This window comes from Drosophila miranda (genome assembly GCF_003369915.1).
Source record: "Drosophila miranda strain MSH22 chromosome Y unlocalized genomic scaffold, D.miranda_PacBio2.1 Contig_Y2_pilon, whole genome shotgun sequence".
NCBI lineage: Eukaryota > Metazoa > Arthropoda > Insecta > Diptera > Drosophilidae > Drosophila > Drosophila miranda.
This window is the reverse complement of record NW_022881614.1, coordinates 6,435,457-6,460,800: the sequence shown is the minus strand read 5'-3', so window position 1 is coordinate 6,460,800 and position 25,344 is coordinate 6,435,457. Positions and strand designations below refer to the sequence as shown.

General features: G+C 45.5%; 3 protein-coding genes across 3 annotated transcripts; 1 reads left to right on the top strand and 2 right to left on the bottom strand.

Annotated features, from left to right (window-relative positions):
* The first annotated feature begins 3,862 nt into the window (after nucleotides 1-3,862).
* LOC117193326 lies at nucleotides 3,863-25,160 on the top strand. The gene is made up of 8 exons (XM_033398054.1): nucleotides 3,863-4,030; nucleotides 15,754-15,827; nucleotides 20,010-20,095; nucleotides 20,170-20,433; nucleotides 22,218-22,728; nucleotides 22,911-23,162; nucleotides 23,217-23,373; nucleotides 23,443-25,160. The coding sequence occupies exons 2-8, from the start codon at nucleotides 15,773-15,775 to the stop codon at nucleotides 23,555-23,557; spliced, it is 1,440 nt and encodes a 479-aa protein (XP_033253945.1). The 5' UTR covers nucleotides 3,863-4,030; nucleotides 15,754-15,772; the 3' UTR covers nucleotides 23,558-25,160.
* LOC117193328 (secreted RxLR effector protein 161-like) lies at nucleotides 9,467-9,961 on the bottom strand. The gene has a single exon (XM_033398056.1). It carries the CDS (start codon nucleotides 9,959-9,961, stop codon nucleotides 9,698-9,700), a length of 264 nt encoding a protein of 87 aa, XP_033253947.1. The 3' UTR covers nucleotides 9,467-9,697.
* On the bottom strand, nucleotides 10,577-11,354 carry LOC117193327. The gene has a single exon (XM_033398055.1). It carries the CDS (start codon nucleotides 11,326-11,328, stop codon nucleotides 10,861-10,863), a length of 468 nt encoding a protein of 155 aa, XP_033253946.1. The 5' UTR covers nucleotides 11,329-11,354; the 3' UTR covers nucleotides 10,577-10,860.
* Nucleotides 25,161-25,344: the final 184 nt, after the last annotated feature.

The window sequence follows — 25,344 nt, the reverse complement described above, 5'->3', positions numbered from 1 at the left end:
GTGCCGTGCCGTGCCAGATGACAGTCAGGTTGCATTTTACACACTTTTCCCGCGTTGTTTATGCTGCTGATGCTCGTGCTGGGATGTGCATGGGTTTGGGGTATTTTTCATAATTAATCCAACAACTGGCGGGGGCATTTCCGAGAGCTTTAACCACCCGCTTGTTGCGGTACGGTGTGCGGCTGCTGGGAAAGCATTTTCGCCATTTTCCAAGACAATTTACGAAATTGTAGTACTGCCGACTGCCTGCCGGGCCGTTTTTTTTTTTTTTGTGTTCTTTCTCAGTCCTTTTCCCCCTTTACCTCGTGGCTTTTGTTTTTCCGTCTTCCTATTTTCCTTCTCCTCGGGCTTGCACGAGAGCAAAAAGCAGGCCGCGCGGCTGCAATTGCATCAAAATCTCCATTGCTTTGCCAAAAGGGAAATGCAGCTTGGACTTCATGCTTCTACGGAAGTAAAAAACTGATCTCCGAGATCTTTCTGGTTTTCAATTTGCCTTGGAAAACTCTTGCATCCGATAGTGAAAGCTGTGCTACAGTATTCAAAAGCCCCACCATCTCCAACGCGACCGCAAGCGCGACCGCAACCGGAGTCAGTGCCCGCCAATTTAAACAATTTGTCGGAGAAGTTGAACGCTGGAATCGCTTTACGGGGGCTCGCTCGGCACGAGCATGCCTTTAGCCACTTGCCTAATCCGCTTTGCCATGTCTGGGGCGCTGGATGTCAAATTTGCAGCCAACTTCGGCAACCTCCTTTCGGCCATAAAAAAAGTTTGGCGAAGCGCGGCATGTTCTGTGGCAAGTAGCGCCATTGTAAGGAAACTTTAATCCCGCTTAAATTATAAATGACACATTTGGCTTTTCCCGCGCCTCAGTCTCAGCGTCAGCCGCAGCAGCAGCGACTGAGGCTGTGACTGAGGGCTTGCGAATGGGAGTGGGAAAGGGAGTGTGGATGTTGGAGCGGGTGAGACAACCAGAGGATGCCAGTTTTGATGCCATGGCAGAGCAACGGCAAATACAAAACACTTTGTATCGTTTTATTTGGCGAGTGGAATGGAATGCAATGCACTAAAGCCAAAGTTTACGGCTCACATTTAGTTGCTTCGGTGGCGTTTTCCCAAAGCGGAAACTTCTAAGCCGAAACACGAGCTGAACTGAACTGAACTGAACTGAACGGAACGGAACCGTACGGAACGGAACGAAACCCAGCTAAAGTGAACTGTCTTTAGAGTCAGGCATAAAATGGTGTGCTCCTCCATTTCCGGGAGGAGGCCGTCATGTTTCCTACGCTCCGATTCGCATGTTGAATTATGATTTTCTGCCTGGTCTGGCAAAGCGACCAGAGTGTGTCTCTGGGCAACGGTCCGCTATGCCAGTCCCAGTCCCAGTCCCGAGAGTCTCCAAACAAATGGGATGCCAGGAAATCAATTAAAACTTTCTATCATGTCACCAGGGCAGCAGAGCAGCAACCACGCGGTGATAGACGGAGTGGGGACTTGACCATGTTTATGCACTCCTCTTGGGCATCAGCGTCGGCATTGGAGCTGGATCTGGAGATCCCAACAAGTGTCCTGGGCATATCATACAAATGCCATCGCTTGTTCAACATCTGACGTTAATGGTAATTGAACTGATGTACACATTAAACGAGCAATGCACAATTAATGCCCACCGATGACATGGACGCAAATCAAATTACACATCTGAACGAGTCCTTCTACTCTGCCAGGGTTGAGTGGCCCATAAGGCCTGCAAGGCCGTTGTAATAACCTCTGACTACATATTGCTATGTTAATATACACTTTCGATAGACTTTGCCACGCTTTGGCCGGCGGAGACTTTCCGGCTGCGGCTCCGGCTCCGGCTCCGGCTCTTGCTCGTTCATGCATTACGTACTCGAACAAATCGCCTTGGGCGCGAGCTTATTACATTTCCATGCTTGACCAAAATGAAGCCGTCGGTTCATTTGTTTAGTTTCTGTTTTGGAGGTTTACTTTTTCCCGCTTTGGCTGTAGCCTCGTACAACATTTTACAATCACTACGGCTGGCCGACGAGCCCCTAGCGAAAATTTTAAATAGAGTGCGCCACGCAAACATGGTGCACATCCTCGCCACCTATCGCCACATCCAATCCCTTGTCCTGGCCTACAACCCTTCCCCTGCCCCTGCACCGCGATCGATCAGAAGCAAACGATACTTCTGGGGTCTCCATTTCGCACACAATGTTTATGTTGGTTTGTCATACATAGAAGAAGTCCCTGGTGCATTGGACGTTACCCAAATGGGGCCCCATAGCGCTTTGTATCCGACGCTGGTTGGGAATGGAATGCGGAGGGGAAAAGAAAGTCAGAGGAACAGTAGCAGTACCGCTAACAGTACCAGTACCAACACCCTGAGGGAGGTAGGTGGAGGTGAAGGTAGAAAGAACATTGCATCCAAAATAAACAAGCGTGCATTTTTTGGGGGCCAGAGCACGCTTCCTCCTATGGCCATCCCCCGCTTTCCAATCTTTTCGTTTCCTTTTTGCGGTTCTAGAATGTTGCCGAAAACTTGAATATAAATTTGCATTGTCTTTGGTTAAAGCCAGCATCTGCATACAATGCAAGCCGCATCGCCCCCCTTTCCGGATGCAGATCGATTATGGGCGAATAGGATTCTTCAAAGGATTCTTCCTTAACACAATACCATTAGTCGAAACAATTCCACGCTAGTTAAAAATGTCGAACGATGCTCGCCAGACAATAGAATTGTCTCTGTGTTGTCCCTGATTGATCATTAATTTTTATTGATAGTTGGCTGCGATTATCTCGTATAAGAACAATCCCTTCCGTCTGCGGCAACCATCGCATCAAAGAATCAAATTTCAGCTGCAAGATTCGTCCATCAGAATAATGACTGCTGCATGCATTTCAAGCATAAGACAGGATAGCCGAAGCTCATCAGGCAAGGGCGATTTCTTGCTGCTCTGCTGCTAGTCGCAGCCTCACAACCCTTGCTCTGACTAAAGTAATTACTGGAGTAAGACTTTTAAATTATAACGGAAATGCTGATGAAAATGTTTAACATCGGCTTGCACTTCCCATTCATAAGGTGCCACTATTCCCAGTATCGGATACTCAGATCCGATGGAGAGACGGGGCGAATGCGGAGGATTGCGCAGAATCAGCATCCACAGTTGTCCGTGTCGTTTGGGTGTCCTCTGTGCCGAGTCTTTGGGTTCGCATCAGTTGCTCGCTGGGGGCTCTACGGAACGGTTCTCACACTCGGAAATGCGGTTCACTTTCGAGTCTTTGTTCTGCCCATTTCGTTTTGTGGCATAGAGAATAATTGTTTATCTTGTGTCAAGTGCTGGGGTAGACACTGCCACATCCGCCACCAACCCGACGAACCCATCCCCATGCCAGTCCCGCCCAGGATCCAGCCAGTCATTCAGTGAAAGTTTGTGTCGCCATCTCTGGTGGCTGTTGTGGGAGCCTCTGTCTGTGGAGTACTTAACAAAAACAGTAAACCTGCCGGATCGTTGTGTTGGCATCGCTGCTCCTGGTGCCACTGCTCCACGCGTGCGGTTTGGGGAGTCGAAATCGGATGACATTATCTCTGTGTGGGCTGCGGGCCGCAGGACATTTGTGGTGGTGCCCCGTGGGTATGGTGATGCTGCCTCTGTCTTTTCCTCTGCCTCTGGAGCATTGTTTTTGTTTGCGAGAACAAAATTAAAAGCGAAACGAGTCCTCGCACCTTAGGCATGCATCTTTAATCAGCACCGATGAATTTCCGTGCCACCCCGTGTCGCCGCACCGTGCCCGTGGATCCGTGCGAAATTTTTTCGGCGTATGAATAAGCAATGAAATAAGCGCCCCCCGGCATTTGTCATTCGACAAAGTGAAAATTGAAGTGACTGTGAAAATTAAGACAAATGCGTGCTCCTCCTCCTTCGGATTACTCTGTCCATTAAACAAAACTCCGCAAAAGCCCGCAGGCGAATCCACGAAGCTCCAATCCGAATCTGAATTCAAGCTAAATTTGGACTTAACTAGGTAAGTATTGAATTTCTGGTGAAGGCCCAGATCCGATCCAGATACAGAAAGAGACACGTTCGACGGCGAATGAAATGGGGATTCTCTTTCACACCTGTTACGACTTAATTACGGCTCAGGCTCAGCAGAAGTAACTAAATTATTCACCCGGAATGTGCGAGTGGGAGTATTTACCAAGGCAGGTGGCACAAGTGCGAGTACGAGTACGTAGCCAGCAGGCAAAATATGTCCAAATATGTCGGACCAACTGGCTAATTCCCCATGGCCATGGATGGCGGTCATCAAAACGAGAATGAATGAATGTAATTGCTTTTGGTTTATCTTACTCTCATCGCCAGCAGGGAGAGAGAGAGACCGGAAATAGAGTGGAAAGCCATTTATTCGGTGATTTCCGCCAAGACCTGACCAAATAAAACTTATTTAGATAAATTATTGCCCAGATGATTATTGATGAAGACTAATTTGTTGGTTGGGGAAGGGATCCCAAGTGGAAACCATTCTTACAAACCAAAGGCCAACCATTAAGTTGAACCTCGGCCACAGCTCTGTTGAACCACTAAAACCTTTTGCTGCCCTGTCTCCCCAACAAAGGAGTGAGGAATTTTAAATCATAAATTTATTTATGAAGGAATGCCTGCGAGAAAGACCTTTTGGCATTGCCTTTTTATACCCGATACTCAAAATGAGTATTGGGGTATATTAGATTTGTGGTGAAAGTGGATGTGTGGAACGTCCAAAAGGAATCGTTTCCGACCCCATAAAGTATATATATTCTTGATCAGCATCAATAGCCGAGTCGATTGAGCCCTGTCTGTCTGTCCGTCATTCCGTCTGTCCATCCGTCCGTCTGTCCATCCCTATCAGCGCCTAGTGCTCAAAGACTATAAGAGCTAGAGCAACGACGTTTTATATCCGGACTTCTGTGATATGTCACTGCTACAAGTACATTTCAAAACTTTGCCCCGCCCACTTCCGCCCCCACAAAAATCTGTGGCATCCACAAATTCAGAGATACGAGAAAACTGAAAACGCAAAATCGTAGAGGATGACTATATCTTCTAGAGTGCAAATTCTGAACCAGATCGTATAATTATTATATCTCTCTAACACACAGGTTTCATGGTCGGTTTTGCAAATTGCAAAATATGAGTTCAAGGATCTCAGAACCTAGAAGAGCCAGCAACCAGATTTGGTATCCACACTCCTGTGATATCGGACCTTGACCGTTTTGTGTCAAAATTTCGCCACACCCCCTACCGCCCCCGTAACGGACGAAAATCTGGGGCATCCACAAATCTCAGAAACTATTAATGCTAGAGTAACCAAATTTGGTATCCACACTTCAGTTAGATCTCACTATAAAACGTATATCTCAAAATTTCGCCCAACCCCCTTCCGCCCCCACAAAAGACGAAAATCTTTTGCATCCGTAATATTGCAGATTCGAGAAAACTAAAAACGCAGAATCATAGAGAATGACCATATATATCCGGTTGCGGAATCTGGATCAGATCGGATAATTCGTATAGCCAAAAGCAACAAATCAATTTGCAGTGGCTACGCAGCGCCCGACGTTACGCTCAGACTGATTTTCTGTCTCTCTCGCACGCACTCTTTGTCGTGTCGCTTAATATTAGCGGCGTCTGCCGGAGGAGAGCCATACTGACTAAGTATCGGGTATAAATGTAGAGTTGCGGTGTCCGCAGCAACTCACAACGTTCCCCCTCGTTGTGGTTTTGTTTGCTTTCCAACTTATTTGGGAGTAAAGGAAAAAGTTTTACTTGTTGTGGGTGAATTATATGTTCAAACATACATACACTTATATACCTACATACATGTATATGGTTTCTCTATGCAGGACACGTTAGAAACGTGGTTTTTGTTTGCTGGAAAATTGTCCAGTCAGTCCAGTCGGTTAGACCACATCGCAGAGGGAATGAGTATATATCTCAAAGGCTAACGAGCTATCCAGAAACCTAACTGAAATCCCATCCCCCAGTCCATTTGGAAAGTCCCACCTGTGGACTAGTCACCTCCTTCTCTATATTTTCATTCACATTCACCTCGTGCGTGCATTCATTGTGTTTGGGGGGAGAGAACATTGAATAAACATAAGTATATCCCCGAACAACCTTTGACTTCTAGACCCTTTCATTTCGCAAAGCAAACACTATTTATTCCGCCTGCTCATTTTATATAATATAATAGTTCTTTAAAGCCATCTAATTTCTCTTACTGCTGAAATCTATGAAATGCATTTCAAATACCGCATCAACTTTAGGCAAAAGTTTAGCCCTGGCATCTAGTAAAAATGCTTTTCGTCAAGGAAACATTCTGCCAGTTGATTAAATATAATAAAAAAGTTATTCGAGGCTCTTCTAATTCCGCTTTCCTATCTTTCTCCCTCTCTCGCTCTGTCCCGCTCTTTCAATTATAAATATATTTTTTATAAACTCGATGGAAAAGTTTTCTCCATTATTTTTTCAAATTAATTGCCCAACGTTTGTGAAACATTTTCCGGTCAGGAATTTCACTTGGATTTAGGAGGCAAACACTAGGAGGTGGGTGTGTCGATGGAGCATATTGGCTATTGCTTCTTCTACGCCTGATTCTGCCTCTTTTGCTGTACATACATATACAAGAGCAGAACCATTTTGAATATTTCAATTTCGTATTTTCATATTGACCAACTGGTCAAATAAATTCACAGCAAATAAACAGACAATGAGGAGCAAAAAGCATACATATCTAGGCATCGTTGGAGAGGCACAGATTTTTCGATAAAAGAATTCGATTGCTACCATGCCACTGCCCCTGCTTCTGCCCCTGCTCCAGCCTATTAGCCATTCCGTTCCAAATGTGGTGGCCGAAATTTATGGAATTTGAAATGTTGACACAATGCCCAAAATAATTTAAATGTTGTGCGACTCTGCTGAAATATGTTATACATTCATTTACATGCAGATCTGAGGGCGGGTGTGTGTGAGCTGGATGCTGGGTGAGCCCTTCAGCTTTTAGATGGATTTGACACGTAGCTGGGAAAATGCAGATTCAAAATTCAAGTAGGCCCATTTCACAGACTGCGCTGCTCATTCCAGCACCTCATCTCGGCTGGATGAGAGCGGAGGAGTGCAGGAGAATGCAGAATATAGAGTTTCCGTTCGCACATGCTGGTCCGTTCGAAACATAAATATGTACATATGTATATCTATATCTGTAGTTAGTATGTGTGCATCTGTATCGGTGGGGCTTCTGCTGAAGCTATTTGCATTTCCATTCGAGTTTTTATACCCGATACTCAAAATGAGTATTGGGGTATATTAGATTTGTGGTAAGAGTGGATGTGTGTAACGTCCAGAAGGAATCGTTTCCGACCCCATAAAGTATATATATTCTTGATCAGCATCAATAGCCGAGTCGATTGAGCCCTGTCTGTCTGTCCGTCATTCCGTCTGTCCATCCGTCCGTCTGTCCATCCCTATCAGCGCCTAGTGCTCAAAGACTATAAGAGCTAGAGCAACGACGTTTTATATCCGGACTTCTGTGATATGTCACTGCTACAAGTACATTTCAAAACTTCGCCCCGCCCACTTCCGCCCCCACAAAGGACGAAAATCTGTGGCATCCACAATTTTAAAGATATGAAAAAACCAAAAACGTAGAATTGTAGAGAATGACCATATCTTTAAGACTGCGGAACCTGAATTGGATCGTATTATTATTATAGCCAGCATCAAGAAAACAATTTCATTTTTTCTCGCCCTGTCTCTCTCTAACACACACGTAGCATAGGCGGCTTTGCTTAGAGTTAAACATTAGCGCCTAGATCTCAGAGACTACAAAAGCTAGAGCAACCAAATTTGGTATCCACACTCAAAATTTCGCCACACCCCCTTCCGCCCCCGCAAAGGACGAAAATCTGGGGATATTCAAAAATCTCAGAGACTATTAAGGCTAGAAAAACCAAATTTGGTATCCGCACTCCTGTTAGATCTTACTATAAAACGTGTATCTCAAAATTTCGCCCCACCCCTTTCCGCCCACACAAAGGACGAAAATCTGTTGCATCCACAATATTGCACATTCGAGAAAACTAAAAACGCAGAATCATAGATAATGACCATATCTATCAGATTGCTGAATCTGGATCAGATCAGATCATTTTTATAGCCAAAAGGAACAAATCAATTTGCACTGGCTACGCAGCCCCCGACGTCACGCTCAGACTGATTTTCTGTCTCTCTCGCACGCACTCCTTGTCGTGTCATTTAATATTAGCGGCGTCTGCCGGAGGAGAGCCATACTGACTTAGTATCGGGTATAACCGTAGAGTTGCGGTGTCCGCAGCAACTCACAACGTTCCCCCTCGTTTTCGTTTGTATTTCTGATGTTGTTGCCGTCGACTGTGACTGCAATATTCGCCTGAATAAATTATCCAGGTGAGCGTGGCTCTGCATACCAAAAGACAGGGAGAACATGTGCCTTACAGGGCTTTAAATCAAACGCTGCTTGCCATAAATAGATTATTGCATGCATTACTCGTACAACATATTATACGGCGTTACGCTACAGCTACAATATGAAACAGACAATCGGGAAGAACACCCCACTAGATAATGCCATTAATTTGGATTACTATTTGTTGTCTCATGAAGTGATGCTACCCAATCACGGCCATCGCCCGAGCCCCCATCATCGTACTAAAATATCTTTATCCCTTTATAATGCCTGTCCCCAGTTTTCAAAATGTCCCCGGGATTATTTGCCCCCTCTTCATTGCCGTGCTTTAATCCGTCGCTGTTGCTTTTGCTGTTGCTGTCGCTTTCACCCGCCTCGGTCGTCGACCTCTTCATGTTCATGTCTTCTTTATCTAAATCATCCAACTGTGTAAATATTTGCCTCGCTTCCTGCATTCCATCCTCGTTATCCTTAAATCGTGCGTGCGAAGCTGTATATAAATACAAAGGCATCGCCCGAGTGGTACGAAGGCTGAGGTACACCGAAACAGAGAGGGCACTATGCGAGATGAGCGAGTGCAAGGATGCGAAGACGTCGCGACAGACGGGAGTGGAAGGTCTGGAATGAATAAAGCAAACCAACCAAGCTACCGACCGCGCCGCACCCAGTGAGCGGACCGACCTACTCTACTCTACAGTGGGTTAAATTTTGCATAAGAAAGACAAGGCGGTCACGACTAACATTGCACAGTGGGTCGGAGTATACATTTTTTTTTTTAAATTTAATATTCTTGAAATTTAATTGTTTTGTTTTTAGGTTTCTCCTAGGTGCTAGAAGGCTTTCGGGATGCGTATTTAGGGATAAAATTATTGTTTAAATAATTGTTTATTGTTAATTGCGCCTTTTGTCATGTATTAAATAGAGAACGACGCGTCTGTGCTCATAAGTGGTTTATTCAGAACTGAAGAGATGACATGTGTACAAATCTATGTTTACAAATCTATAATGCTTTTGCTTACATAAACTTTTGGTTAATACATCGGCAACGTTTTTCTGTGTGGATACATATTCAAGTTTTATCTCTTTACTTTCTACTTTGTCTCTAACAAAATGATATTTTAAATCTATATGCTTTGTGCGTTTATGGTGAATAGGATTTTTCGCAATATGATGCGCACTGAGGTTGTCACCATAGATAGTCATTGGCCCTTAATTTGAGTATCCAATCTCTTGCAACAGACCTTGTAGATATACTGCTTCTCTAGCGGCTGTTGATAGCGCCACATACTCTGCTTCGGTGCTGCTCATGGCGACGACGCTCTGCTTGGCTGATGTCCACGAAAACGCACTACCAGCTAGGAAGAAAACGTATCCGGAATATGATTTTCGGTCCAGCTTGTCATTTGCCCAATCAGCATCGGCGAACCCTTTTACTGGCTCTCCAGACTTTTGGTAGATGATGCTCATATTCATTGTGCCTCGTAAATAGCGCAACACATGCTTAGCTGAAGTTTCGTGCTCCACATGAGGGTCTTGGTTTCGCTGTGATAGTTTGCTCACAGCATGAAGAATGTCGGGCCGGCTCAAAACTGCTAAGTACATGAGCGAACCAATTAGTGATTGATAATATGTCTTATTTACCTTTACACATTCTTCATCTTTACAACCAACGTGAAAACCTGGGTCAAGTGGTGTTGCGACTGGACGGCAATCCTGCATACCGAAAGTATTCAAAACGCTTTCAATATACCTCTTCTGGCATAACTTGAGGGCGCCTTGTTTGCCTTCTCGATGAATTTCCATGCCTAGGAAAAAGTTGAGCTGACCTCATTCTTTCATCTCAAATAGGGATGCGATATTTTGCTTGATCGCGCTGACGTCCATCTCTTTTGGACAGATGATTATCAGGTCGTCGACGTAAACTGCTATATAACTGACGCCTTGTTGATGCTGTTTGACGTATAGACATGGCTCGTGTTGACTTTTTTTAAAGCCCATGTTAACCAGCACCTCGTTCAATGTGTCATTCCAGACACGTCCAGACTGCGTCAGCCCATAGATAGCCTTTTGAAGTTTGAGTACCTTGTGGGGGTTCTGCTTATCTATAAAGCCTACGGGTTGCTTCATATAGACGACTTCTTGGAGTTTACCGTTGAGATACGCGTTAGAGATATCCACCTGATGCATGTGTAACTGCTTTTCTGCAGCAATCGCAAATAACATTCGGATTGTCTCATAACGTATCACTGGAGAATATGTCTCCCAGTAGTTTACGCCAAACTGCTGGCCACATCCTTGTGCCACAAGTCTCGACTTAAACCTTTCAATGTCACCGTTTTGGTTGCGTTTGATTCTGAAAACCTATTTTGAACCTATAGCCTTTTTTCCGGGCGGAAGATTGACAGGAGTCCATGTATTATTTGACACGAGTGCAACGCCTCTGCAACGGTCCGTGGAGTCTCAATGTCATCGGAGCAGCTAAGATTGTTGAGGACATTGTACTGCTTCTTTGGTCTGCCAGGTTGACCAGTACGAATGATTTTTGGCCTTCTTGGGCCACGTATTTGTGGGATGTCTTCTTCATCTGAGCTGCGGCTCTGTTCTGGATCGCTTGCACTTACGAAGTACTCCTCCTCATCATCATCGCTGTTGTCAATGTTGCTAATCGTTTCGTCTTCGGGCTCAACAACAGTTTGTACCTGCAGAGGTTCTTCGTTTGACTCAAAGCGTATGATGATTTTTGCAAGATCCTCAGTCTGATCTCCATTTTCGTAAATATCATTTACTTCCTTGACGAACTCACCCTCCACAATTTTGACGTCTCGGCGTTCCACTATCATTCGCTTTTCTTGGTCATATAAACGATATGCTTTTGCTGCAAAAGAGTAGCCAACAAAAATGTACTCCTTTCCTTTTGCAACGAATTTGCCTTTTTTGGTTTTTTCCAGTGCAAATGCGCGTGAACCAAATATTTTCAGATGGTTTACCGACGGCTTGCGCTTGTTCCAAGCCTCGAAGGGGGTGCATCCATTTAACGCTCTGGTCGGACATCTATTTCTCAGCCCACAAAAATTCTTTTAAATTTGCATGAATTAACATACTCCTAGCCATTTCAACGATTGTACGATTTGCGCGCTCAGCAACGCCGTTTTGCTGAGGTGTGTAAGGCACCGTTAGTTCTCTTTTTATTCCGCACGCATTTAAAAAATTTGTAAATTCATTGTTTATGTACTCAGTACCGTTATCGCTTCGCAAGGCTTTGATTGTTTTTTCGGTTTGGCACTCAACATAACTTTTATACATTTTAAATTTCTCAAAAACTTCATTTTTGGCGCGCATAAAATATACGTGAATTTTTCGCGAGTAATCGTCTATAAATGTAACAAAATAACGGTTTCCAGCCAGAGATTTAACATTCATAGGTCCGCATACGTCGGTATGGATCAATTCGAGAACACTTTTCGTAACACGTTCTGCCTTTTGTGGGAACGGCAATGCACATATTTTAGCCTTATTGCATGTGTCGCAATTTGTGTTTACGGATACGTTTTTAATTTTCATCCCGAATACACGTTCTTTCTCACAAAGATTCTTTAAATTTTGAAAATTTAAATGCCCGTAGCGGCTATGCCATTTTTTTGCAAGAGATATATCGGATATCAAATGCACTGCATCAGTGGTTTTTTCCACTCCATACACGTATAAATTGTTTTCTTGTACCGCTCGCAACATTATATGTCCATGTTTATTTCGCACTAAAGCTTCTGAATTTCCGAATGTAGTGACATTCCCGAACTCGGCTGCTTTGCTCACCGACAAAAAATTCATTTTTGAATCCGGCACATACAACACGTTTCGCAATTCTATATTTGTTTCATTTGATTTAATTTTTACAGTTACAATACCTAGGGACTCAATATACTTTTCTGCAGCCAACATAATGGTTGTGTTTTTCTTATTAAAGGTTTCAAACAAATTTTTATTACAACACATACATACATATGCGATGTTGCCCCACTGTCGATACACCAAGAATTTTTTCGCTGCTTAACAACGCAGCTGTGCATTAAACAGTTTGATTTTTCATCCCTTACGCACTCTTTCGTATTATCTTTGTTGCTTTTGCACTCGGATGCGCGGTGCCCGCTTTGTTTACATTTGTACATTTTCCTCGAAACTCGCGATGCTCGTTGGATTTCTGGCCGTCTCGTTTGCTGTCTTTTCGACTGGCGCCGTAATTCTTCGAACGCGCACCGTTTCTTTGAGTCTGTGTGTGTGCGTACACTGCCTGTACAGCAAGCTCACGATCGTCTCTTTCGTCTTTACGTGCTCCTTCTTCAAGTATTTTTACTTTTACCGTTTCGAACGACGGCAGACTGTCGCGTGTTTCTATCGCCACGACGAAATTTTCCCAACCGCTGGGCAAGCTCGACAACAACATTATTACTTTTAGCTCGTCTTGAATGTCGATATTTAGCTCGGCTAACTTTTCAGTAATTTCCACGAAAGAATTTACATATTGTACCACGTTATCACCGTTTTGCATATTTTGCCGCAAAAGTTTTTGGTATAACTGTACCTTTCGCACTGGTCCCACTGACACATGTACATCGCGTAATTTTTGCCACGCCTGATTCGACGTTGTGCACGACTTTATGTGCATCAACTGCGTTGCTTTTACATTTAATATAATACATGTCAACGCCTTTTGATCAGCCTTGTCCCAGTGTGCCAAGTGTTCCTGTGTTCCTGCTGCTTCCTCCTGTGGCCTTTCGGTTTTACCATTTACATATGTCCACAAATCCGTTGTGATCAATACACTACGCATGGACATAGACCACACACATTGTCTTCCCCCAATTTTTCAATTTGCAGAGACACACTCATTTTGTTTTAATTGCTACACGCCACTTTCTAACTGGTGCACGATTTATTTGGAATTGCATCAAACAAAATATTAACTTCCAGTTCTACCACGGTTTTTTAATTGTCTTTAATACACGCCCGATCTTTCGGTGATCTGGGAACGACGCGTCTGTGCTCATACATAAGTGGTTTATTCAGAACTGAAGAGATGACATGTGTACATATGTACTTACATACGAATAGGAGAGACGAGAGATAACAGAGGCTCTCGCTGTTCATGTACATTATGTTAATTAGCGCTGCCAGACAGATCATATTATGGTTACACTTCAAATTTCAACATTGTTGAATGGCAGAGAATTTCTATGCAACGTTCGTTCCCATTGTGAAACAGCTGGATCCTTGGAAGAGGTGTATGTACATATGTATGTACCTCAGGCGAATGCCAAACCTGAATGTGGGCCGACAACACCTATCAGTCCCACAGTGCGTAATTCCAACGGTAAACAATAATCGCAGCATTAATCTGAAACTGCGGACAAATCCGTCAAACCCAGTGACGGTTGGATGGTGGGGGTGCAGGAGAGGGTGAAAAAGAAGCAACCAAAGCAAAAGCAAAAGCAAACGTAAACGCAAAAACAACCATTGGCGCAGATTTGGAGGTGCTTGAGCTGTCATTAATTTTTAAGAACTTTTGCCCCTTTCCAGCAGTAAGGCTCACCCGCGTACCCCACACCAACACTTTTTCCAGCCTTCATCAATTTTTCAGGTAGTTCCTCCTTGGCTTAACAGCCCGTGGGGTGGGGGAAAATTGGGCGTTGTGGACCAAATATTTCAAATCATCGTAAATGGTAATTACGCAGCATGACTGAGGGTTTTATGGAACTGAAAATTTTAATTCATGTTTTTTAGATTAACAATTTAGATTCTCGATTGCAACAGGAGCAGCAGATACAGATTTAGATTGCGAATTTATGGTCCATGGTTGATGGTCTCTGGGACTTAATGGGGCATGGTGGCCAATTATCCCAGAGCACAAAGCATCGGGGTCACCACTTACGCTTCGACTGTCAAACAAGTTGTTATGCTTCTATGGCTGTTTGGGTGGGGTTTTATATTTAACTAAATTTAACGGACAAGAGTATGTTGGGACTAGGGGCCCCGCGGACTGCGGTACTGCCGCAAAGCATTGCTTCGCAGTGGCGTGGACACCTACTCCGTCTGCTCCTTCCGCCTTCTCTCCAAGGACCTAAGCGTTCGCATCACGCTAGAGGCGAACTCCGCGGCCGCTTCCCACACCTTCGGGTCTGCCAGCATCAGCGGCACCAGAGTCTCGGTGCTGACCCTAGACCCTGCTGCTGTCTCCAATGTCTGACGCTCGAGGTCAAACCTGTGGCAGTCGAAGAGGACGTGGCGAGCGTCCTCCTCTATGCCTGTGCCACATTCGGGGCACCAGTCCTCTGTCTCGTGGCCGAAGCGCTTGAGGTAGCCGCGGAAGCAGCCATGTCCGCTCAGTGCCTGGGTAAGGTAGAAATCCACCTGGCCGTGCTTCCTTTCAACCCAGCATGCTATGCTTGGGATGAGGGTGTGGGTCCATCGGCCTTTGGGTGAGTGGTCCCATCGAGTCTGCTGTTTGGGTGGGGTGTGGGCGTGTGTGTGTGAGTGATATGGGGCAGGATGAGTTTATTTTTAGTTTGAATATAGTTTCTCTTTCATGTCGCCTGGAATTTGGCCGCAATATTTGTTGTCAACTGGTATGAAAACCGATACTTCGCAATCGAAATGGGGCAGATGTTAGGTTTGTTTTCGATGAATGGCAGAGGATGGCTTGCCAGAGCCACACAGAGAAATACAATCTGCCCTGAATACACAAAGCTCCAGGATCACTGACGGCAGCAATCAATATTCATATAGATTCGGGCAAGCTCAACTCTACTCCCTCCACGGGGTTAGAAAAGCGAAACTTTCGATTGTCTGCTGGGATATGCATGTAAATTTTGAGCAACTTTTGCTCGGGCTTATTTCATTAGGGAACTTATCCACAGATTTGAAACAAAATTCTTTTATCCGCCTCCGTGCGGCCCACTCACTTTGGTAAGTATTTACAGTGTTGGAGGGTTTTTGTCAGCTGCATTATGATAAAAATTTTACAAAGTTTTCCTTAAGCTTTTTACACGAGCTTACCGCAAGATTTTGGCTGAGATGATGGGTGGGACAAGAAAAGGGGCGGATGGGCGGCCTGAGAAGCCGAGAGGCTAAAAGGTAGGGACACGGGCATGGGCATGGTGGCCTGAGCCGGTTGGGATGGCTTAGCTGAAAACTTGAAAGGACGAATCCCTTTTGGCCTCAAACTATTATTACATGCTCATATAGATTATTCACATTCTTTCACTTTGTAGTCGTCTACCGCAACAAAAGATGGAGGCTAAAGCTGGTTTAAGTTCACAGGAGGAAAGGGCCCTGAAAGGTTCAGGTATGTGGCTTATATCATTGCTGAGAATTGCCAAGAAGTTGGCGACGGTTGTCGACATTAACTGAGGCACACATAATAGATTCGTTCTTACAGTGCGGTGCAGCATTTTGAGACCGTTGAAAAATTTTTTAATCCACTATAGAATTGGAGAGAAGCATACTTATAAAATTCGAATAGGTCACCTATTAACTATTGTTCGCTGTGATTTCTTTGGGGATCACCCCTTTCTACTGTCCTTACGTCACCTTTTATATCGTGGTACGAGGTTCCAGTCATATCGAATACCGTACAGGGTACAAGGGAACGTCAAGTAAGCAGAGGAGAAGCCAGCACCGTTATGTTGATTCTCCCCTGTCCTGTCACCTTTCCATGTGCTTTGAGGGCATTTAGAAAAACCCGAACTCCCCTCTATCTGTCTCGCTTTCCCTCCTGGCTGCTCCATTTGTGCGGTGGGGTGTGCTGCGGGGAGGGGGAAATGGGGGCTTCTTTTTTCTATTCCACCTTTTCGACTTTCGACTTGTTTACGCAAAAGTTAAGGAAGGACATAAAAGCGAGCGGGCATCCTGGCATCCATCATAAAAACTGTCGTCACACTGGCTGTTACCGATAGCGAAAAGCACACATAGTCGTAGGGCTAGAGGGGTCCACTGGGGTGGGATAAATGTAATCATAAACACACAGAAGTCGATTACGTCATGTGCGAAAACAACAAAACAAAACTATGTATTGTAGTGTTTCCTTTTTTGCCTTTCATTTGAACTCAAAATTCAATTCAACTCAAGTCGGATCAGTGCCTGAAGAAGCTTAACTTTAAAGGGAATCCGAATGGAGGGGAGGCGATGGAGTGGATCCACAGAGAGGCGCGTCGGAATACATATAGCAGTGGTATCCATCAAAGGAACAGCACACCCTCGCCCTTAAATCTAATCCACGCAATACTGGAAATTTAAACAGAAAAAAAAAGAAATAACATTGGATTACAGATTGTCGTCAACACAAAATACTCCAGAATTCGTACAGCGGTGGAATGGAGAAGGAAGGGAACTGTGCATAAAAAGGGGATACAATAAACGAGATGTGAAAGATGGAGCGCCCCATTTGACATTTAAGCTTCTGGGCAGAGGATTCTTTTCTTGTTTCGCTTTTTATGATTATTTTTACTTTTGTTTCGGCTAACGAGACGCATTCCGGGTGTAATCCGGCCCTGGGGAAATGTTAAACCAAACAGAGTGAGAAGACATCATCGTTGTCCTGTCGAAAATCGCTTAAATGGACTATCAATTTCGGTTCTGGCCGAAAGCCGAGAAATGGCCAAAGACATTAACACGGACCAAATGTTGATTAAACTGGCGTGCCCTCTGGGGGCATGTCGAAGGGAAACTTTGAAATTGAATAATTTGTCGGTTGTATTCCAATACAATCTCCATTCCCCTCGTGACCTTAGCCGGACAGGTGCCCAGCCTAGAAGTTCTAGTCGTAAAAGGATTGTAAATCATGCCGTCCGACAACTTCATCGCTCTGAAGAGGGTTCCTGCTCTTTCCAGCCCTTGAGATAGGGTCAGAGGGGTGGTGTCGGCACAAGTGCCTGCGCCGCCCAAGGCAGCGACAAAGCAACAGTCGGAGGGGAAGACAGTCAGAGACGGACAGTTGCCGGCGTAGGCAGGCGCTCCGGACAGAGATTTTCCGCTGTTCCGGATGAGCAAATGACCTGGAAAAGCCAAACGAAGGCAGCACACAAAAGGAATGTAGAAAATATGGCAAACAGAAGCAACGGCAAACCAAACAGAAAGTAGCAGGAGCACACTGGGAAAAAAACAGGACACCCAGAATCGTGTGTTTATGATCTAACGTCCTGGTATATATAATCGTCTTATCGATAAAAGGGAAAGTCAAAATATATATACATATATAGCTACCACCATTTCTACAGGCAATATCTATCTCTGCCCCAAATACGAACGGATCGCCATACAAATAAAATAGAACCTGAATTGGGACTAGCACTCGTGCGAGTATCTGCCAAGCCATAGTCGTTATTCGTGGTTTCTTTTTTCGCAGTGCAGCAGCAACAACAAAAGGTGGCAACAAAAACTGCCACCGGAAAAAATTGCAATGACAGAGCAAATGTTTAGCATCTGCCCCAGGGGGTGGTGGATTGGCAGGAAGTACTAGTAGCAGTTGCTAAGGTCTGTTGTGGCTGTGGCAAGTTGATATTTAAATCTGATTTACACCATCAGGTGCCTGACTGAGTGGGGGCACGCCCCTCGGTGTCTGACTGGTTGCCAGACGCGAAGGCACCTTCATCCACCGGCATCCCTCGCTGCAATCTGATAAGTGCAGGAATAGTGGTTGGAGGGGGTGTCCCTGGTCCCCAGGTGGACCTGAAATGCATACCTAATTACGTTAATGGCCGTCCGGGCCATAAATTAGTGGAGATTAGGCTGTGCCAGCAGCCAAAATCGTGTTCGTGCCATGGGATCCCATGCGATCCCTGTAATGTCGAACAAAAAGTGGAAAATGGAAATTGGGATATTGGGAAATTGGGAAATGGAGAAACTGTAAGGGCATCGGAAGTTTTCCTCGATGCTGGCGGATGAAATAATTATGGCCATGGCCGTAAGCGAAATGTAATTATTATTATTGTTATTGGTTTGGCCGTTTCTCCTGGCAGGACGTGAATCGACGGGTAAGGACACCACAGGACAGGTAAATCAATACATTTCCATACTCGATGGCTAAGAGAAAACCATTTAAAACGCTTTTGCGGCTGGCCAGCTGCAGTCATTATGCAATCCCCCTCCACCTCCACTTCCACCGCCCCCGCCCCGGCCAGCTTCGGTCCCAGCAGATGTTGTTTGATTAAAGCAAACAATACATAAGCCTATAATAAAATTCGAAATGAAGTGTATAGTTATTCGAGCTGGCTTAAATTGATGGTGAAATGCTTTTAATTGCGGATGCCGAGTAGCATAGAGGACGTTTTCTCGACTTTTCCAGATGTACATTAAATTGCTAAATGAAATGGAAATTAATCTAATTCCTGACAGAACAGGCAACAGGAGCCGAACAAGGAAAACCTTTTATGAAGAATAACTCGGCGGAATGTAATTAATCAAGCGGAAAGAACGGAAGCAGGGATCCCATGGGGGGGGCCTTCGTATTTATGTGGTTCCCATAAATATTGTGATACTGCTAGCTACCTATTCTCCAGCTGTTGCTGCTGCTGATGCTGCTGCTGCAGTCTTGAGCCATCAACACAGATATGCACTTGCACTACTTGCCCCCCTGCCACTGCCCCAAAAATAGTCGCACGTCCTGCCTTGCCTGGCCCTGGCTGGTTGGTGCCCCATCAAAGTGCACTCTGCTGACAACTGCCAGCTACTTATGCATGTTCCTGCCACTAACAAGGCAGTCAGCAGTCCTGCGAAAACAGAGGTGGGGTCTATAAGGGGATACAAATTCTCTCACAGGGTCGACAAGAGGGGGCTGGGGCATAGATGGGGCATGAATGGGGCAGGAGACATGCAAATGTTGCATTTCATGCACAAGGCAACGACAAAAGGTGTTAAGAAAGCCATTTCGCCTGCTAATGAGTGCCGACGATCTCTCTGTCTCTACGTGTGTGTGTGTTTTTTTGCCTCTCTATCACTCTTTCTCTAACCCTGTGTCTGTGGGCGTGTCTGTGTACCCGTGAGTCCTTGCCGCCTGCCAAGACTTGCGCCTGAGCTGAAGAGCAAACAAAAATGTTTTCATGTTTGGGCTTGTCAACAGATTTACCCCGCCCCCCATGCCATTCTACGCCCCCTGTTTTGTGGGTGTGAAGAAGCATTTTGCTTAATTAGTTACAAACAGCTGAAACGGAGAGACAAACGTACAATGACCAGAAGCCTGGGATGATATGGTGGCCCATTCCCTTTCCATTTGGAAAGTATCCATCTCTGGTCGGGTTAACGCTGTCTTAACGGCTTCGACAAATGTTTGCAAATGTCTCAGCGATGTCTCTGGTGTAGGCAGGCAGGCGGCCCCTGTCAAGCAGTGGAAGGGATTATCCGATGAACTTTGTATGTCCCCAGCATACTTATGAGGGAGGAATGTTTAGGGAGGGAACATTGTGATAGTTTTACCATAGTTTTCCGCCATGAGAGTTAATTGCATTTCCTTGTATCCTACTCCGTCGCACAGAGAAACTCAAAATGCTGGACATCACCCGCGATAAGCCCGTGAAGGGGGCCGTCAAAGTGGCCGTGCCCGTGAGGGATCACCCCAAGGTGAGTGAGAGCCAATATATGGGAGAAGGAACCGTCTGATTACTGACGCCAGGAATATTCCGTTTATTTTATAGTTTAATTTCGTTGGCAAACTGCTGGGACCCAAGGGCAATTCGATGAAGCGCCTCCAGGAGGACACCATGTGCAAGATGGCCGTGCTGGGCCGCGGGTCGATGCGCGACCGGCGGAAGGAGGAGGACATGCGCGCCAGCGGCGACAATCGGTATGCCCATCTCTTCGAGGACCTGCACGTGGAGATATCGACGTTCGCCGCCCCAGCCGAGGCCCATGCCCGCATCGCCTATGCCCTGGCGGAAGTGCGTCGGTTTCTGGTTCCAGTGAGTAGTGGACCCTGACCCTTCTATTTCGGAGGGACTCAGGGGATTTGCCTTCCTTTGGTTCTCTTTATTTGTCTGTAATACCCATTAATGATTAAAGTTTCCCCAGTACCCGGGGCAGACAAATGAACATCTTAAAGTTTTGTCGAGCACGGGACTTAATGTTATGGCAAAGATGCTTTCCGAGGCAGTAGCAGGATGCACGGAGGACCACGACTGCTCTAAGGTTGCTCTAGTTATCGACTACAGCTGTTGTCGTGTCCTCCTGCCATACAGCGAGGATTCACCGTTTCTCTCTCTGTTTTTGTCTATTTCCCTCTATCTCTTCTCCTCTCACTGACTAAATTGCATTGTGCTGTAATTACATTTCCCACACCAGCCCCACATCCTCAGCCCCACCAAGTGCTATCGGGGATGTCAAAGATTGCCAAACCAACTCTGTTCTAATTAGGTCGTGTAGTAATTTCATATGAAATACAAAATATTAATGTTGCAGGTCTTTATCCTCTGGGTGCTTTGATACATAACATTCACTTGTAATGCTCATAATTTGTTTGAAAATCGCTTCTTGCTTGGGGAAAGATGAGGGGTTATTAGATTAAATAACACCTGACAGGCCAACAAATATGAAGTATCCTAAAGACAACTGTCCAATGGGATAGCAGAGGTCTTCACAGGGTACTGTACCCTGAAAGTAAGCTGCTGTTGTTTATAATTGTGTGTGTGGTCTCTTATCTCCAGCTTTGATCTGTATTCTCCCTCAAAATTCAATTCTCACCTCGCACATGCCTAAGCTCTGGCATTGCTTTGAGCCAGGGCTTAACCATTTTGCCACCACCTGTAAGGGGCTTGGAGGATGGGGGCTGTGGTTGAGGGTAATCTAATATATTGACATCCTGGCCAATCTTTGACTGGCAGCTGTCGGCACCATAAAAAACTGTCTCCTGCTGCTGGTCTCTCGCATCTCCCCCTGAGTTATTTCGTTCTGATTACACACGACGAAAATTTGCATAGAAACTATTTGATATTTCCAAAAAGAGGGAGAAACAAAGCCGAAGAGAAACTGATCCAATTTAGATAAATTGCTGGGGTTTCACCGAGCTGCGTGTGTGTGTGAGTGTGTGTGTGTCAGAGGTAGGACAGGATTGTGGAGTGTCTAACCAAATCTCATCTGCGACATATTTAAGCCTCGTTCACCTTGCTGGAAATTGTTTATGACGTCTGCAATCGCGATTTATGTGTGCCGCGGAGGGAGGGAGGGAGAGTCCCATAAAATGTTGCCATACGTGTCACTTCTTTGGTGATTGAAAAAGGGGGAGAGGGTGGAGTAGAGTGGAGAGCGTATGTTGCATCCGATTCAGTGCTAAATCTAGAGATACTCATAAGCAAGTCAACTGGTTAATGGAATGTGTATCCATCCACTCGACTCGCCTCGACTCGACTGCCAACCGGCGGGTGTGTATCCCAGAGGTGGCCTGCAGTCCCAGGCCCGCCCATTTAATTGCATTAAGCACTCCCAGATATGTGCGTCTGCCTCGACACGCACGCATCCTGCGGGCAGGAGAGGCATTGCCTAGAGGCGGAGGTCGCCTGGGTCGCTCTCGGAAAGCTTTTAATTGACATCCAATAAAATTCGCATTTATTACGAGAGACATTGGGAGAATCTCAAAGAGATTGAGAGAGAGAATGAGAAAAGCGAGAATTAAATTTAATTGCTCCGCAGAGGTGTGCTCCATGGCTAATCCCAGTGCCACTCCCATTTGATATACTTCTGTGTCCCGCAGGACTACCATGATGATATCCGCCAGGAGCAGATGTGGGAGATGCAGGCGCTCACGTCCACGCCGGGTCTGGCCATGCACCTGGACGACTCCCAGAGTCCCACCACCAGCACCAGCACGGGCAGGGGCACGGGTACGAATCCCAATCCGAGTGCCGTCAACACCTGCCGTGGTCTTGCCGGTGGCCTGGCGGACATGGACACATCGAACGATGACAAATCGGACAATGACATCAGTGGCATGGACTGCCTCTCACCGGACAAGCTAGACTGTTTCCCTGCCTGCGGCAGCATCAGCATCACCACCACCACCGAGGATGCCCACAGCCATGCCCATGCCCATCCCCAACAGCACCACCATCATCACCATCATCACGGCCATCCCCACGCCCACGCCCAGCCGTCACACTTCCACCAGCTTCTGCAGCAGGCCCACGGCGGAGCCAGTGCAGCGGCAGCGGCAGCCTGCGGGGTGCATCTGTCCGGACAGGCCACTCCGGCAGCGGCAGCGGCACGTAAGTCCGGATTGGAGGAAGAATTGGTCTTGGTATTGGGATGAATAATAGGGAATTATTGTTTCCGATTGGGGAGCTTCCCTTGGTCTTGGTCCCCATCCCAGGACAATTTCTTTCCCATCCTCTCAGTAATCTTCAAGCTGTCACTCACGCCCACATTCCCCCCCTATCTGCACCCACAGTGCACACCACAGCCATGGCAGTGGCGCTGCAGCACCAGCTAACAGCAGCTGGAATCGGAGGACTTCTGAAGCCGGCGGCCGGGGTTGGTGCAACAATGGCCGGGCTGCCGACCACGCAGGCGAGTGCCGCGGCCCTGCAGCTTCCCAACTGCGCAGACGGAGAGGCAGCCACATCCACACTGACGCTACTGGAGCCGCCTGGCTCAGCTCTCCTCCATCCCGCACTGCGCAACGTCAAGACCATCAACATAGGTGAGTGACCAGCTCCATTTCCTCAAAGGCTAATCCCGATTCGGCTCTTGGCAGGTGGCGGCCTGGGACGCAAGCGTCCGTTGTTGGGCGTTCCCCGTACTGGCATGAATCCCACCAAACGAACGGTGATGAGTCTGCTGGCCAGAGCCAAGAATTCGCAGGCAATGCACTCGGTTCGACAGCCTGTGGTGACAGCATCCAGCTATGCAGAGTGAGTGCACCCTTCCCCTTCCAGCCACGCCCCCATCCCAGAGTTCCACATCGAATGACTCCCTTGCAGGCCCTTGCAGATGCTGGCCTCGCCCTTCATCATTCCGCACCAGCAGGCCGTCGACCAGCACCAGCACCAGCCCCTCCTGGCGCTGTCCAAGGAGAGTCTCGCCCAAGGCGTCTAACCCAGTGACCTCCTCCAGCTGCTGCTGCCCACTGACCACGGTCCCAGTCCATCCCGACCGCCTTCGATGTGCCCCGCCTCCTTCTTTTAAAGAGACCTTGAGGATGGAACCCATTAATCTTTGCGTAGTTGATGCACACACCGCATCGAATGTATACCCGTACACGAATGCATACCCGTACTCGTACAGACGTACGACTATACCGATCTTTAGGGACTAACTGTGAACTTATACGAGAACGAGCTGTGTCGCGTCTACAGTGCACACTCGTGCCCGTGCCACACGATTTTATTTTTTACTGATAATAAACGGAGCGAATATTTTCAATGCGATGTTTTATTTCCACAGAAGAAAATGAAAGGAAAAAGCCAAAAACAAAAATTCAAAAGAAATGTTAAATTTAATGGAATAAAGTTTAAAAACAAATTGAAACCTAAAATTAGTGTCAAATTAAAGAGAGCAACTTCAATAGAAATAAAATGTAAACGCAATAACTTTAAACAAATTACTTTAACTAAGTATATGCACAAATACGAATGCGAATGCGAATACGATTGCGAATTCGAGTACCGAACACACAAGTACCATACAACAATACTTATATACAATACAAGCAAACACATACATATACATATACAGATATATACAACTATATAGTATGTGTGTGCGTCTCTACTTAAATCTACATAAACTAAGATTAAACCGAACAAAACTACTAAATTAATGAGATAATAATTTTAAAGGTTTTAGCAGCAAAATGTTTAACAAAGCAAAGACAAAGTCAAAGATACTCGTAAATAGTATTATGTAAAGTAGACAGACCCCGATCAGAGAGATCCCACCGGCTTCAGCTTACTTTGCCTGATTGATTGATTGATTGAATAGTCCTAGCCCCCACTTAGCCCAGAGCTTGTGCTAGATATGATAGATAGTTCGGTTTCAGTTCGAGAACGGAAAGTTTCGGCACATCGAAAGCAGCGATTACCTACAGAGTTATATTTTGCTCAGGTTACGAGTATACATACAGATAGGAAAGATAGGAAACGGACAGGATAGGTCTTTTCCCATCCATCCCCACACTGTATTTTATATCTAAATAATGAATTTATGTTCCACACTAAGGAAATTTGATCGGAATCGTTTCTACAATATGTTGCACTTTAAGAGTTACGTACGTATATGTTTGTCCCTTTCCCGGAACTCCACCAGCTAAAGATTTACACTTGGATGAGAATCAAGGATAACACATACATTGTACATATTATACATAGCGATAACCGATATACATACCATACAAGCAAGAATTAATCGATAAATGTTCAAAAAAGTTTAATCAAAAGGAAACGTAACGAAACGAAACGAAACCAAACGAATATTTACAAGCGTAAAATAAACGTAAAAATACAGTAAATTATTGATGTTGAATGAAAGCAAATCCGTGTAAGGTCCTACTCATATCCTATCCACATGCCATTACGTGTAGATGTCTATTATGCAACTTAAATTAAATAACTAAACAAAGTCTTAACTGGTACACAGGCGAACTCAATGTGAGAAAGTGCAGCCAACTCCACGACACCACCACCACCACCACACAGCTTCGAGCTATTCACAAATAAATTGCAATATTTTAAAAATACAAATCCAAAGAGTTTTACTTGAAGAACTGAACTGTTAAAGAATATCATTTATTCAAAATCAATCCGACTCTGAAGCTGCGATCATTTGACTAAGCCTTGTACTACACATTTCCAGATGTTTCCTTTTTTTTTTTAACACAGACAACT

Excerpts from the sequence above, each read along its gene's own strand:
- LOC117193328 (XM_033398056.1), bottom strand. The coding sequence starts at position 9,961 with ATGAATATGAGCATCATCTACCAAAAGTCTGGAGAGCCAGTAAAAGGG.
- LOC117193326 (XM_033398054.1), top strand. The coding sequence starts at position 15,773 with ATGGAGGCTAAAGCTGGTTTAAGTTCACAGGAGGAAAGGGCCCTGAAA. Across the intron at positions 15,828-20,009 it reads AAGGGCCCTGAAAGGTTCAG|AGAAACTCAAAATGCTGGAC; the intron begins GTATGTGGCTTA and ends TCCGTCGCACAG. Across the intron at positions 23,374-23,442 it reads ACAGCATCCAGCTATGCAGA|GCCCTTGCAGATGCTGGCCT; the intron begins GTGAGTGCACCC and ends ACTCCCTTGCAG.
- LOC117193327 (XM_033398055.1), bottom strand. The coding sequence starts at position 11,328 with ATGATAGTGGAACGCCGAGACGTCAAAATTGTGGAGGGTGAGTTCGTC.